The sequence below is a fragment of the Crotalus tigris genome, unplaced genomic scaffold (genome assembly GCF_016545835.1).
Source record: "Crotalus tigris isolate CLP2741 ecotype Arizona unplaced genomic scaffold, ASM1654583v1 scf7180000021444.432893, whole genome shotgun sequence".
Classification (NCBI taxonomy): Eukaryota; Metazoa; Chordata; class Lepidosauria; order Squamata; family Viperidae; genus Crotalus; species Crotalus tigris.
The window spans coordinates 111,652-127,057 of NW_024098514.1; the positions used below are offsets into that span (position 1 = coordinate 111,652).

The 15,406-nt window shown below is 59.7% G+C and overlaps 1 protein-coding gene and 1 long non-coding RNA gene across 2 annotated transcripts; both read left to right on the forward strand.

The window, feature by feature from the left end:
- Positions 1-56: 56 nt before the first annotated feature.
- Positions 57-6,217, forward strand: LOC120296652 (ETS translocation variant 3-like). Its single transcript, XM_039318500.1, has 5 exons — positions 57-202; positions 1,217-1,275; positions 1,566-1,803; positions 2,531-2,646; positions 4,553-6,217. Exons 2-5 carry the CDS (start codon positions 1,230-1,232, stop codon positions 5,722-5,724), a joined length of 1,572 nt encoding a protein of 523 aa, XP_039174434.1. The 5' UTR covers positions 57-202; positions 1,217-1,229; the 3' UTR covers positions 5,725-6,217.
- A 1,130-nt stretch (positions 6,218-7,347) lies between these two features.
- LOC120296672 lies at positions 7,348-12,249 on the forward strand. Its single transcript, XR_005553549.1, has 2 exons — positions 7,348-11,612; positions 12,031-12,249. It is a non-coding gene; the product is annotated as an uncharacterized LOC120296672 (long non-coding RNA).
- Positions 12,250-15,406: the final 3,157 nt, after the last annotated feature.

The following is a 15,406-nucleotide window of genomic DNA, read 5'->3' on the forward strand; positions in this document are numbered from 1 at the left end:
AGTCAGGGCGTGTGGGCGGGCGGCCCGTCGAGGAGGCGTTTCCGTTTCCGGTGGCTGGCGCTGGAAGTGGGCGAGGATCGGCGGCGGAGCGACGGGAGGCGGCGGCGGCGGCGGCGGCAGGAGCAGCAGCAGAAGCGGCCGCGCAGCCCGGCAGGCCGCACCGACCCGCCGACGGAGCCCCAGCCGGCCGGCCGGCGATCAGGTGAGCGCGGGCCTGGCGCGGCGGAGGGTCGGGCCTTCCCCTGGCCGGGCGCGGGGCGGCGGATACCCCAGCTCCCACCCTCCCCTCCCGGGCGCTTCGGGGCGGCCCCCGGCCTCCCCGTCCGGGCAGCGGAGGGCCGGCGCCGGCGGGGGGTTCCAGGGCCGGAGGGGCGGGATTCTCTGCCGGCTAGTGGGCCAGCCCCGCCCCGGGTCCCCCTCGGGCGCCGGAGAGAGCCCGGACGGGGCCGCTTCTCGAGGCCGCCCCGATGGAGGACCGGGGCTCCCCTGCCCAGCGCCCTGGGTGGAGGGGAGGACAGGCCGGCTGCCCCCGGTGCCGCTGCTCCACTTGGCCGAGGGCGGCCGGGCCCGGTCCGGCCGCAGCAGCCGCGCTCCCTTCTGGGCCCCTCGTCGGCAGGAGAGCAGGGAGGCTCCGCCGCTGGCCCGGCCCGACGACCCCGCTCTTCAAACCCGGGCGTGGCGGAGTGAAGGAAGCCGGCCGGGAGCCCCGAGGGCGAGAGGGCTCCCCGACAGACAGACAGCCAGTGGAGCCCGGCCGCTTGGAAGCAGAAGCGGAGGGAGGAGGGGGCGCTGGGCCTCGGCTCTCCCTTCTCGTCCTCTGAGCCTTTGGGGCCCGGAGTGGGGGAGCCCCGGAATTTATTTCAGGAAAGGACTGAGGAGGGGGGGGGAGCTGCCCTCTGGTCGGAGAGCGGGTTGGTCTGCCTTGCTGCTGGGAGCAGCCGGCGAGGAAATCCTTTTCCGCCGGCGGGTGTGTCAGCCCAGGAGCCGTCCTGGCGTTGACGTTCAGTGCCGTGTTTACGATCGGTAGCTAGATTGGGTGGGGTGCGATTGCAGTCTCGATAAACCAGTGAAACCCTGGGTGGTGCTTTGTGGGAGCTGCCGGGCAGCCGTTTCCTTGGGCGAGGATATGTTGCGTGCCCGGTAATCATGCGCCGACAGGTAACCGTGGTTTTTCTTTTTTTTCCCCCGCCTCTGGCCACCCTTGCGGAACACACAGCAGGAGCAGAGACATGAAGGCAGGCTGCCCCATTGTGGAGAAGCCAGAAGGAGGAGGAGGTGAGGCAGCTTGTGGGCAGACTGGTTTTGGGGCCCTGGCTTCCCTGGCCCAGGGCAAAGATGGCAAGGCCTTTGCTGGAGCAGCATCCTGAAGACAGGAGCCTTTGCTGGATGTGTGTGTGTGTTTCCCTCAGCAGACTGTTTCCTGCCAGCGTTGGCCTGGCTGGAAATCCGCATCTGCACCACTCGGCTCAGCATGAAATCGGTTCCCTTCAGAGGATGAGGAGAGGTTGTTGGCTTGCAGGTAGCCATTTCTTTCTGACCCCGGGCTTTGCTTTTTGGTCTGCCAGGCTATCATTTCCCTGACTGGGCGTACAAGACCGAATCCAGCCCTGGCTCCCGCCAGATCCAGCTTTGGCACTTCATCCTGGAGCTGCTGCAGAAGGAGGAGTTCCGGCACGTGATCGCCTGGCAGCAGGGCGAATACGGGGAGTTTGTCATCAAGGATCCGGACGAAGTGGCCCGACTGTGGGGCCGGAGGAAATGCAAGCCCCAGATGAACTACGACAAGCTGAGCCGGGCTCTCAGGTGAGAGTGATGCTGGCGGAGAAAGAGGGGTCAGGTGGATCTGGAGGTTTTTCCGGTGACCCCTGCCCCCTCCCCCCACGGCCTGGGGAATGCCAGCAGTCTTAACAGGAAACACCTGGGAGAGACGGTTCTGGAACAGACTTGCCATCCGGGGTCTTTGAGCACTGGGTTCCTTCATCAAGTGAGTTGCTGAGACTCGCTGGAAAAGTCCACCTGCCTTCATTTATTTGTCCTGCCTGGGATGCCACGAGTCCAGAGCCCGCAGCCCTGCAGGCTCCCCATAGTTTTGGAGGGCCTGCCTGCCCCAAGGATTTCCTGGGCGCGTGGGTCTCTGTTGCCGGGGAACCACCTGGGTGAAAAAACTCCTGGGGCCTGAGCTCTGGTTGCTGGCGTCCCCTGGCTGCCTTCTTGGGATCTTCCCCGTGCCCGCCCTCGCTGTTGGCAGAGCAGTGGACCTGATCCGGTGCCAAGCTGTGGACCCTGGTGGCCTGGTCGGCACGGCTTTTCTTCCCTGCGTTGCATAATAGAGGGAAAATCTCTAATTTTCAGAGCTCTTCCTTTCCGTGTGTGTTTGTGTGACCGGGGGGGGGGGGGAAAAGCTTCCCAGGATGTAAAGGCCCTGTTGGTTGGAGAGAAGGGCTGCCGGCCTGGGTCTTTCCTCCTGCCACTCGGACACCTCTTCCCAAGGGGAGTGACGGGCGGCTTTCCTTGGTTTTCCGCTCGGCAGGTACTACTACAACAAGCGGATCCTGCACAAGACGAAGGGCAAGAGGTTCACCTACAAGTTCAACTTCAACAAACTCGTGATGCCCAGTTACCCCTTCCTTAACCTCCGCCCCACTGGTGAGATGGGTCAGTGGTCCCGGCTCTGCTGGGGTGGGAGGGGGAGGCCTGGCAGGTTGGCGAGAGGAATGTTTTTATTTGTTCCATTTGCGAGTCCTGTAGTCTCCCTGCAGAGTAGGCTGGGCTGAGAGCGAGTGTCTGGCCCAAGGGAGCTTCGGAAACCGGGCCTTTCCAGTTGTCCAGCCTGGGCACCGAGTCTGAAGGCCCGGACGGTCCTTGGCAGTTGCCAGGTTTCCTCTCCTTTGGCCTCTGGGAATCAGGTGGAGGGCAGCTGGTCTGTGTTCACCACCACCCTAAAATTTCTGGCGATGTGGCTTTTCCCCCAGCCGAAGAGCGGCTCTTTTGTGCATCTGGCTTTCCCCCTTCCCTGGGTCTGCGAAGGGGGCTGGCCCCCTGCTCCGACTGGCAAGGGCTTGTTTCCTGGGTTGGCCAGACCTGCTGCCCCCGTGGCCGGGCCCTCTGCTGCTTCTGAAGCCCTTCTCAGAAATGAACTCCAGCGCAGGCCCTTTCTTTCTCCTGGTGGTAATGGCACGCTTGGCACTCGGCCCCTGGCGGAGCGAGGGCTGAGCTGAGCAGCTGCCCGCCCTGGATGTCCTGCTTTTCCTGGGCTTGGGAAAAAAAGCAGCCAGGAGAGAGGCCCTCCCCAATGTGGGAACCGGTAGCCGCCCCGGGCCTGGCAGAGGAGCCCTGGCCTCCTTGACTGGCTGTGCAGGGTGTGGCTGGGAAGAGGGAGAGCCCGGCAGCTTTCCAGGGTTCTGCCCCGAGTCGACCTCCAGATCCGGGGCTTTCACGAAGGGCTCCTCGCACCAGTGTTTTGTCTCCCCTCTGTTGGGGTGGCGAGGCCAGGGGAGAACTCCTCATTCCTGGTGCTGGCAAGGATTGGGCCTTGTCAGAAGCCATCCCTCAGCCTGCTGTGGAGGGCTCTTTGCCCCCAGGCAGGGAGCCTCTGCGCTCGGGACAGGCGCCATGGGCCAAGGCTTCCCTCTGTGCGGCTTGGCTGTCCCCCCTTTCTGTGGGGGGGAGGTCCCGCTCTTCCCACGTCCGGCTTCTCCCCCTCGTTCACCTTTGTTTCCTTCTGCCTAACGGCACGATTGCCCACTTGTTCTTTGGTTTAGTAGCTTTTTGTTTTGTGGTGGGGCCATGGAAGTCGTCCCACGGCGTGAAGGCTCCTTGCCAAGAGGGTCCGGCCACGTGACCTGGCAGCCCTCAGCCGAAAGCCGGGCCCAAGAGCAGAGCAGGGTTGCACCCCCCCCCGTGGCCTGGACAAGTGCAGGAACAAGTCCGGGCAGTTGCTCACCCTGATTCCTCTCGGCCACGCCCTGCGCGCCCTGAGGCTGGCAGCGAGCGGAGCGGCTGGAAGCTGCCCTGTGATTACAGCCTGTTTTCTTCTCTGTTGCCTGGGGAGGCTAACGCCCCACCCAGCTCGGGAGGGAGAGGGCCGGGGCTGTCTCTCCTCTTTCCTGGGTGGGGGTGGGGGTGGGGGTGGGGAGTCGCAAGGCCCTTTGTGCCTCTCCTCCAGGAGGGGAGAAAGACCCTCTCTGCCCGCTTTGCCTGGAGAGAGCCCTCTGGCCCTGACTTGGGACCTGGCATCCTCAGCCCCCCAGCTCTGCCATCCTGGTGTTGCGTCCTTGCTGAAGACAGGCCTGGGCTGTAGCGGAGGCGGGAAGAGGGTCTCTGGACCAAACCTGAGCCTTTGACAAGGGCCCCTCCCCAGATAGCACCCGAGGGAGGGGCTGGGCAGATCTGCTGGGCTTCTGGGGACCATTTGTGGGAGGGGGGGGCTGCATCAGGCCTGGGTCTGAATCATTTAAGGCCCACGGCCTGAGCTCCCCGACCTCCGGAAGCTGCTAAGAGAGCCCAGTGCCACTTCTGGGAGCCCCCTCTGACTCCTCCTCTTCCCTCCCAGGCGCCGTGCCCCAGAGCGCCCCTCCGGTGCCCACGGCTGCGTCCCGCTTCCACTTCTCCCCCCTGGAGGGCCAGTCGCCCAGCGAGGACTCCCAGCCGGGCTGCTTCTCCGGCAGGGCCCTGGGGCCGCTGGGCCAAGAGGTGCTCAGCAACGGCAGCGTGGATGAGAAGGCGTCTCCGGCGCTGGAGCTGGACAGAGGGTCGCCCGACTGGCACCGCAGGGTCGACCTCCTGGCCTCCCGCAACACGGCGGCTGCCCCGGGCACCGTCGGCCACCCGAAGCGCAAGTCGGACCTGGTGTTGCCCCTCTTTGGCCGGGCTGGCCTCTACCCAGACACGCACAGCCCTTTTGCCGGGTCGCCCCTCCCTCCCCGTGGGGGGGTGCTCAACATGCCCCTCTCCCCTGCCCTGTCGCTGACGCCCACCCTCTTCTCCTACAGCCCCTCCTCGGCCATGAGCCCCTTTGGGCCCGGGGGCGGCAGCTGCTTCTCCTTCAGCCCCGAGGAGATGAAGCGCTACCTGCACTCCCAGGCCTGCTCCGTCTTCAACTACCACCTCAGCCCCCGGACCTTCCCCCGCTACCCCAGCCTCATCATCCCGCCCCTGCCCTACCAGCCGCCCCCTGAGGAGCAGGCCCCCTTCCCCATCAAGCTGCAGCCCCCGCCCGCCGGGCGCAAACACCGGGAGCGGCACGAGAGCGAGGGGGGCACCGGGCCGCCTCTGTCGCCCCCCCGGATCAAGCTGGAGCGGGCTTTTGATCAGGAACCCGGTGGCACCGACTCCCCAGAGGGGGTCCCGGCGGGGCGGGAGGAGAGCGAGGGCTCGGCCCCTCAGCCCCTCCGCCCGGAGCTGCCCCAGGAGAAGACGCTCTTCCTGCACCCGGCCGCCCCGGCCTGGCCTGGCACTTCCATGGTGCCTGGCCTGGCCAAGAAGCTGAAGCAGGAGGAAGGGGCCGCCGAGAAGCCCCCCGCGCAGGAGCCCGGGGCGGAGCCGGGCGCCCTGGAGAAGAGGGAGGATGCCGTCATGCCCCCCAAGCTGCGCCTGAAGCGTCGCTGGAACGGGGACCGGCTGGCCGAGGCCCCCGAGGAGGCCCTGAGCAGGAAACCCTCCTGGGCTGGCAGCCTGGACACGCCCCACATCCTGCTGGCCCCCAAGGCTGCGGTGGATACTTAGGACGGAGGGGGCATCCCAGGGCGGCTCTGAGGTGTCATGTAGCAAGGTTTTCCTGGCTGGGGGGCAGGAGGAAGGCGAGGATGGCTTCACTAAACTTGCGGAGTGGGAGGGTGGGGTTGCTTTGTGTGTGTGTGTGTGTGTGTGTGAGTGCGTGTGCAAGCGTGTGCATTGCAGGTAAAATAGTTTTTCATGTCCCATAGGAGGGGGTGCTCCTTGGCTTGCAAGGCCCCCGCCCCCCTCGGCCACTTCTGCATGGTGGATGTAGCAGCAGCAGCAGCGCCTCCAGTGGACCCGCCCTCGTTTCTCAGGAGGGGGTCGATAGCCGTGGGGGCTCATCTGAATCTCTGTTGTCGCTTGCTGGGGAGGGGTCTCCCTTCCCGGTCAGAGGTAGATGCTGTCTCACGTCTGTGGACGTTATGTTGGGAGAGGGATTGGGGGGGGGGGCTGGAACATTGCACTGTCTTTCAATTTTGGAAGTGGACATTTTGGGAGGTGAGACAAAGCCCGCAGCCCACAGGAGGGCTGGGGGGGGGGGCTTGGTAGCCTGCAGAGCAACTTTGAGAAATATTAGAGGGGGGGTGGGGGGAACTGACTGTAGAAGAAGCCATGGCAAGTATTGCTCTTGAAGCTTCAGGGATGGACAGGAAGTGAAACAGAGACCCAGATGCCTTCAACACACCCCATTTTTTGCCCCTTCTTTCTTCACTTCCGGTCTTTGGGGGGGGGTCTGAGGGGGAGACAGCCCAGGGCGGCTCTCTGCCCTTTTGTGACTGCCTTAATGTGGGCCCTTTGCGAGAGTGGCCCTGGAGGACATGGGCGGGGGGGCTTCTCCACCAGCCGGGGGCTCGGACTGCCTGGCACTCCTGCCGGAAGCTCTTAACTGGGGGGCTGCCGAACGGGCAGAGTAAACGAAGGGGGGGGGGTTGGTGCCCTCAGTTGGGCCAGGTTCTCTCCTGGGGGCTGTGGCAGGCACAGTCTCAGTGGTCCCTCCCCTGCTGGGGGGGGGGCTTAAGGATTCTGTGGCTTCAGAAGATGGGGGGGTCTCTAAAGGGAGCTGCCCCTTTTTGGACACCCACTCTCCTGTTCATTACGAGCGAGGGAGCCTGGTCTTGCAAGGTGTAGCTGGAGACTTCTGCAGGATTTGTGTTTGTAGCATGTGGAGAAAGCCATGGAGGAGGCTTTGCATGGGGGGGCGCTGGGGGGGGTGACAGGGGTGTCTCTGCTCTTACCTGCAGACCGGTCTGGTATCCGGTCAAAAGCTCTTTCCCCTTGCTTCAGCTGCCCCCTTGCATGCCTAAGCCTTAGACCCTTTCTGCTTTGTGGGGGGAGGGGAGGGGAGGGCCCCTGGGGGTCCTCTTCTCCCCCAGAGGAAGGGGGCTGGCCGTGGGGCCCAAAACTCAGGAACTGAAACGTGAAAAGCCGCCTTTGCCTGGGATGTGCACTCTTTTCTTCTATTGAACCCAAGTGCCAGAAGGGGTGGGGGTCACGGGGTGGGGGCTGCCGGGGTTCTTTGGGGAGAGGGAGGGCTGTGGGGGTGAGCACCAATGCCACCTTATGCCCGTTGCAATCACTGCCTCTGGGCTTTGGGGGTGGGGGGGCTCCCCTGCATGGAGAGCTGCGATGCCTGTTCAGGGAGAAAAGGGCTTTGGGTGCTTTGGGGGGGGGGGCTGGGGCCATGGGGGCGTTCCGGCACCTGGGATGTGCCTCCTTCCCCAGCCCCAGGTGGGTCGGGGGCTGCCTCCCGCTCCTTCACCTGGTGAGCTGCGTTGGGCACCCCGGCCCGCCAGCCCAAATGGCTCTTTGTGCCAAAAACTGAAGCCGCTGCTCTGGTGCGGAGGGTGGGCATCCTGTCTGCCACTAATCAAAGAAGCGGGCATACTTTTTGGAAATTGTTTTGATGTGTTGTAGCCATAGGAAATCTTAGATGGGTTTTTGCCGTGCCCCCCTCCCTCGCCAGGAGATTGCAGGGAGGGCCTTTGGGGTGAACGGGGGGAGCTGATGGCTGCTTCTGCTTCTAGCTGTTAAAGGCCCTCGGCAAGGGTGTTTTCAATGGGGGGGTCTCAAACAGCAGGGAAGCCAGAGTTGGGGGCCGGGGGCTTCAGATCCAGAAGCCTGCTCCTGCAGCAGACCCCTTGCCTCCCCATTGGGGAGGGGGAGGACACGGTGTGCTGTGTTCCCCTCAGATGGGAAGAATTTACCTCGGGGGTGGGGTGGGGGGCTTCTATTCCACCCCTGCTTTGGTCTTGTCTCCTTTTGCGCCTTAGGGATGCGGGGGGGACTTAGGAAGGGAGATCCGGTCTTGGGTTCGAGGGGCATCCCGTTAGGTTCTTTTCTTAGGAAAAAAAATTCAACTTCAGAGTGTTAAAAGTGGCAAAGTATTTACTGATCACTCCTTTTAAAAGAGAAAACAAGTTTTCATGAGATGGCCCTGACTGACGAACTAAACACAGTGGGGCAGCAGCTCATAGCTTGAGGTATTTGTCCATGTAAAGCAGGATTAAAATTGTGTCTAAAAAAAATGTAAGTAGTCCTCATGCTTTTGTGCAGTGCCTTTAGACGTTCCACTTTCTATAAAGTCTTCAAAAAAAAAAACCTTTGCATATATATTATATATATGATGTAATGTTATAGAAATATATGTATAATATACATATTTTTTCCAGGGGTATCTGATAGCTCTGTATTTTGTTATGGAAGTTGATATGAGATATTTTACCTCAAATTTTAAAAAAGTTAAATAAACCTTTTAAGTAAGTCTGTTGGGATTCCTTCCGTCTCTTTGCTTTCTGGGAGGCTGCAGTGAATGTCAGAATCGGCATCTGGGTTGCAAGGAGGCTGCGAGGCGGATGGAAGTGCAAACAGCCAGGTCCCCCTGCTCAGATCTGCGAGTCTCTTGGCGCAAGGGGGAGGCCTCACCTGTCCACCCGCAGGTGGGGCCCATGGGCCTGCAAGACAGGTGGCCAGCTGCTTTGCTGTGAAGGGGGACCCTCGACAACCACAGAGGTCCTGAAGAGGCCAGTGGGATCCCAGGCCGGGCCAAGTGATCTTTTCTCAGCCTGATGCTTAGGGAATGTTTCCGCCCAGTTCTAGGAGCTGCAAGGGGAAAGTTGAGGCAACTGGATATTTGTTTGAGGCCCGTGGCGGCTTCCTTTACGAGGGTTTTATAGCCAGGAAGCCAGCTCTAGTGAGAAGGCACCTTTGACCTGGGAGATTACTCAATCTTGCCAAGCTGATCCTCTTGGATCCCCTCCCATCAGCTCAAGGGCAGAACCTCCCCTTCCACACCTCTCTCTTCCCTGGAGGAAGGAAACTGCACAGGGCACCTCGGTCAGCTTCCCTGGGTGTTCCCATGTTGTCCACTCTGTCCTGGCCACAGCTTTGGCCTTTAGCCCATCCAGAGCTCTGCGTGTCCCCGTCAAAGATCAGCCAGGGCAGGGCCAGTGGAGCAGACCCTGCAGACGGTTGCAGGCTGGGCACGGGAGGCACACTTTGCCCCATGAAACGACGTGTGTGGGCCTCTGGATGAGGAAAACTCTGCCTGGGTTTGCCCAGGTTTCCCATCCTGGCTGGCTGAGACTCGGCTGTGATTCATGCGCTGTCCCTCCCTGGAGCGCCTGTTGGCGCTTCCTCGCAGGAGGGCAGGGAGCAGCTTTCTTTCAGCACGGCTTGCGGCATCATTCCCCACAGTGAGCCTGTCGCCCAGGGAGTCACACGGGACTCCCAGGCAGGTTGTGCCAGCTGGGCCTCAAGGCGGGCGAAGAAGGGCGCTAACCGAGAGCGGCTTCAGGGCTGCACAGAGGGCAGTTGGGGAAACGCCACTTTGGCTTGAAACTCGCGTTTACTTCAGGAGGGAGAACTGGGTGCTCGGACTTCTCCTGGGTTCCCCACCTCTTTTCAGCACCCTGGCCCCTTTTCTCACCGTCTCCTGGTTCACACCCTGGCAATGCCCAATCTTTTGCAGCCGTGCTGCGGGACGCTTCAATCAAACACAGCCGTGCGTTGCAAGTCACAGCCGCACTCGCAGGCTAACGAACTTGATACGCTTGCAAAAAGTAAAAATCTCGAGATCAACAAATTCATAGGCTCATCCTGGCCTCCATTGCTCCGGTCACCCAAATGCTTCCCATGGAGCTCCCATCAGGAGCGTGGCCTGTTCCCCTGCAGGCTGCAGTCAAGTAGGCCAAGAACACGAACTCGGAGCCTTTCGTAGGATTCCTGCCTTAGGCAATGAAAACCACCTCCGGCTCAGGTGCTTCAAAAGAGCCAGCGTCTCCTGTTCCTCCCAGCAGCAGTTGGGGCTCCAGATATTTTAAAAGTAGCAGCCAAAAACATCCCTTGGGCCTGGAGGATTGGATCGCGGATCCTGGCCCAGTGGCTGTTACTTCTGCCTCCGGTAAACATGGTGCCAGGCTGGCTTTATTGCTTGGAGGCTCTTGTGTCCCAAGGGGTGGCGACCGACAGCTGTCAACTTCCACTGCAGATGCAACATGGACAAGTACCACGCTGTGGGAATGTGAGACCCAGGCAAAAAACCTGGCAGTTTTGTTCGCTGTGCCAGCTCCCCTTTTCCTCCAAAACGCCTTCCGGCAGCCTCCCCGAGACTTTGGGGCTGCCTCTCTCGCCTCCTAAGCAGGATGTGGCGCTTCCTGGAAACTCCTTGCCACATCTTTAATCAGCCAAACTTCCTCCGCGTGCCAGTCTGGGGCAGTGATTGTGTATGGAGACGTGTGCTGGGGTTCCACCCTTCCCTGGATCGGGAGCCAGCTTCTCTGAGCAAATTGCCCCCACCTGCTTGGTGATCCTGGGATGCAGCTTCCAAATGGAACCGGAGGCTGAAGGGGGACCAGGCAGATGCTTGAAAATGCCTCTGGCCATTGGAAGGTCCCAGCGGCATCCTCGGAAAGGCCACGATCCAGCCTCCTCCCCTCTGTCCGGTGATTTTCCCACGTGAGGCTTCCGTTCTCAGCAGGGGCAATGGCCCTCCTCTGGCCCGACTCCTCTCCTGCCACGGGTGCCTGGGAAACGGCTGGGCCCATTGACAAGACCAGCCTCTGAGCTTTGCCAACAGATGAGCACCTTGCGAGATGCCCCCTCCTCAAAGCCCCTGCCCATCAGGTGTCCCTCTGCTTCTGGCTCCTTCCATCGGCTGGTCTCTTCAGCCCGAGTGAATTTCTGGTGGAGAGAATGACTTGAACCCCTGGCTGGCCGTTGCTGTTGATTAATTAGTATGTTCTTCTTAATCAGATCAGCTCAGGATAGCTTAGAAAGCTAAGAAGATACACAGACGGTGTGGGTGGGTGGGAGAGTGCCCTTCCAGGTTTTGTCCAGTCTCCTCAGTCCCCCTCCCCTTGGCCGCAAAGCCAGCACTGTGAAGCCTGCAGTCAGCTTGATGAAACCAACATAAGAGGTTTTGGACAAGCAGCAGCCCCTGACATTCTTGCTTGGCTCAGTGGGGCTAAGCAGAGTGTGGGGGGATTTGGCAGAGGGGGAGAGAGGCTGCAAGCCGATTCCAGGCTCTTCCTGCATGCCAGCCAGGCCGGCTCAACTGGAATTCTGCTTGCAAGGCAAACATGTATTTATGTATGCGGAAACCACCTGTTGGAACCTGCTGGTGCCCCAAATTGGAGGCTGAGGAAAGTGTGAAAGAAGGAAGTTGGATCCGTCTGAAAGGATTTTCCAGTTTATGTGATTCCTTCATGCCAGCGGCCCTTTCCGAGTTTGCTAAGCCCACAGTTGACGCTGTCCCTGTCTGCTCAAATGCTCGGAGTGCCCACAAGTGCCTTTGGTCGCCCATTCTGTCACAAAGAGAGGACCAACGCAGGCTGCACACACCCGATTGCTGCCTGTGGCGTCCTTTGATGGAGCAGGCCGGGCCGCAAACAAGCAAGGTGGGTGGATGTGGCAGCCGTACTGTCCTGGTGGGCTAAGGAGGTTTCAGATTCAGTCCTGGTGGCTCCTCTCTGTGGGGCTCCGGCTGTGTGCGAGGCTTGTGCCCTGCAGCGACCCTCCTGCATTGCTGACAGGAATCCTGGGCACCCATCCTGCTCCTTGGAGAGGGAAAGTTCAGGGCGCCAAGTCGATCCAGAGCGCCCTGCGTATCTTCACTGCTTTCCCAGGAATCCTGCTCTGTGGCTGCATGAAGCCATCATTATCTATGGCCTTGCCTTTTTCGGTAGAGTCTGCCATCGTCTGCTTCCCCTAAAATTTATCTTCCTCTCTGCTGTCTGGGAATTATGGGCAGCGGGATCTCAACTTGGAAGTTTCCCAGGCACAGCCAGCACTCTCACCTTTGATTCAATCCCACAGCCCAAGTCCCCCGGAGCCAGCTGTCCTCAGATCCCAAACTGAGTTTCACGCAGACCGCGCAGAGAAGGTTGGGCACCTTTGGGGTATGACTGATGCTTTCGCAAAGCAAACACATTTGAAGCAAAACCGTTTTTCCAGCCTTTTTCCCCCAAAACCGCTGCGAACTGGGCTTTAACACGGACTCAGCTTTTGTTCTCCTATAAACGAATCCTCTCCTCCTCCTGCTGTGCTGTGTCGTTTCATGCTTCCGTTCTCGTTATTTTGTGTTTTATATTTCAAAGGTTTAAAACCTTATCTTTGAATCTTCTTGGTTTGGAAAAGCAATCTAATTTAGCAACCGATTCTGGTTCAGGCTGTTATCACCCTCCTTTCATCTTCCACGTGTGGTGTGTGGTTTAATTATCTCATGTTCTCTCTTGTATGCGCTGCAACTCTCTCCGTGGCCCAAAGTGCCTTAAAGTGGGAAGAGAAAGTGATTAGAGGATCAAAGGGGGGGGTGTGAAAACAGAGATGGGGAGAATTGCCAGATTAAAAGCTTCAGTGGGGAGGCAGCCACAGAGGAATGAACAAGCCAGACTCATCCAGCCTCCTGGGCAGGCCAGCTTGCAAGGAAGAGTGCTAGGCAATTTGGGGAAGGGGTTCTTTTACCAAAGCCGCTTCCCCGAGGCTGCGTCTTCCCCAGGCCAAGCCAGATGCTCCTGCGTGGCTTTGCAAGCGGGTCTGAGCGGCCCTTGAGTCCCAGGCGAGCGACTGAGCTCTGTCCTCCGGCTCCTTTGCAGAAGACCACCGGCCACATCTGCTGGCCAGGGGTGAAGGGATGCCCAGGTCCCCTCGAGTGCCCTGCCGAGACATTCCTCCCCCCCCCAATCCCTCTGACCAGCAGGTCGTGCTCAGCTCTCCGCTCTGGGGCACTCGCTCTGCTCCTGGGGGGGGGGCTGGCTGCGGCTGCACGGAGGGGCTCTTGGCGCCCAGGTGGAGGCGAGTGCACTGGTGGGGTGGAGGCAGAGGGAGGCTCCCAGCTGCTCTCCCACTGTGCACCCCATGGGATGCTCCCCGCGATGTCCTGGGCCCTGGAGCCGGACAGGTGGGTTAGGCCAAAGGATAAGTTCTGTTTGGGGCCTCTCCTTTCGCCAGCTTCTCCCCTGCATGGCCTTAGCCTGGCCAGCCAGCCCTTGTCTGCCCCTCGACTTTCCCAGGGCAGCTGGGAGATGGGACATCCAGGGGACGAGAGAGCGGCCAGTTCCAGCTATGGCCAAGGTGAGCTGTGGGGGGGCATCCTCTCAGGCGGGCAATGCCCGTCAAAGGTAGAGGATCCAGGGCCGGCTGGTTAATTCTGATTTAAATATTGCGAAGCACCTGAGGAGGGTGGTGAAACAAGGCAATTTGAGACCATAGTAATTACTGTATATTTCAGCACGGCCAATTAACGGGAATTAATATGGTAACACATTTCAGAAGGCTGGGTCCCTTCTCCCTCGCTGCCTGGCCCTTGCAAAAGCAGGAGGAGGGTCCCAGCCCCACCAGATCCGAGAACAAATCTCCCACTCCGAGCGGTCAACTGATGGCCTCTCAGCCACAGGGACCCCCACATCCCTTCCTGCATTTTTATAAAGAGGACCGCTGGTCGCTGATATTTTTAATTGGTTGTTTTCCGTCAAAGCTTATCACAGAGGCTTAAGAATTTCGGACTCTTGCGGCAGTTTTGGCCCTGCTCCAGCGTGGGCACCCGCCGAACTCGCCTCTGAGTAAACAAGCTTAGTTTATTATTAATGAATTAACTTTGTACCCAGGTAAGAATCATTGTTCTGAGGCAGGGAAGGTTTTGCTCCCTCCTCCAGAGGGATGACGAGGGAGTTCCCCCTTTGGGATCTGGATGCCCCTTGCTTGGACGTGAGTGGAGAGGGGGCCTTGCTGGGGTGTGTGAGTGTCATTTTCTGGTTGTTTAAAGAATTAAAAAGCTTCTCCCAGACTCTGACCTCTTACACTTCTACACCCTCCTCTCTCTGCTCTTCCTGCCTGCTGTTAAGCTCCAAAGACAAGCTTCTTCCTTCAGCAACTCTCCCTGTGTGTGTGTGGGGGGGACTCTTCCCTATCCAGGGTTCATCCCTCACTCTGGCAGGCGGGGCCCAGACCCCTTTCCGGCCCTTTTCTTCCACAACCGAGACCAGGTTGCAGGGCTACTGGAACGAAGAGCCTGCTCCAGAGCCAAAGACCCCCCAAATGGACCCCCGACTGCTGGACACGAGTGCTCTAGATGAGGAGCATGGAAGACCCTTCATCGGGCCCCCAACGGTGGCACATGGCCCTGTGACTGTGCCAGGACGGTTGGGGAGCCTCAGAGGGAGGCTCTACAGGTGGCTAGTCCCTTTGAGGAGGCCTGGCCTGGTCGAAAACCGGTCAGCTGCATCAAGAATGAAAAATCTCTCTTCGCTGGGCTTTTCTCAGCCAAGTGCAGAATGGCTGCTGAGAGGAGGACGCGTCCCCCTCCATTGGGGGACCGGAAGTGCTGTGTGCTGTGTGTGGGGAACATCCCGGGGCTCGCTCTGCGCAGGTCCCGGAGATCCCGGCCCAGGGGAAAGCACCAGCAGCCCCTGGTGCTCGGTCGGCTTTATTGCAAGGAAGTGCCTCCTGCTCCAGGGGGTGTGTGGGTAGCTGGGGACAGGTCTGTCCTTACCTCCCGGCCTCCGTCCAGCTCTTCTGCTGCTCCCAGCCACGCAGGGCAGGAAAACACACTCCTGCGTCCGGCATCGGTCATTTTATCTGTGACACCAAAGCAGAAAAAATGATTGTGGGGGGCAACAAAGAAGGCCTGCCAAGGACGGGACTTCACCCCACATAAGCCAGATGTGAAGAAAAATCCTTTTTGTTCATGATGTTTTTAACTTTTTGTTATCTTGCTGAATACTTTTGATGGCAACATTTTAAGGACCTTTTTCTGCAAAAAGGCAGGATAATCTAGAATATAATTAGTAATGCTGAAACGATCTGGATGGTCTAAGATGCCCCACATTGGTGGTTTTCTATTTGGGGGTCCAAAGTTGTGTTAATAAACAAAGAGCATCGGTGGGAGTGGTGAGGTTCGGGTAATAAAAAATGTTAATAAATGAATGAAATCAAACCCATGGAGGAGGATGGGGGTATTTGTGTGTGTGGGGGGGGAACAGCCTGGATCCCCCTTTTCTATGGGCAGCTTTGTTCCCCCCCCCAGATCCCCCTTCCTCAGCCAGCTGTGTATCACAGGAGACCCCGGCTCCCTCTGGGCTTCGCTTGCTTGGGACAGGAGGAGGGCGAGGGGGAGGCCTCGCTTTGACGGGGCCGCTCTGGCTCCCCACGGGCAGCCCAGTGGCAGCCACCCCGAGCCCCGGAAAGTGACGGA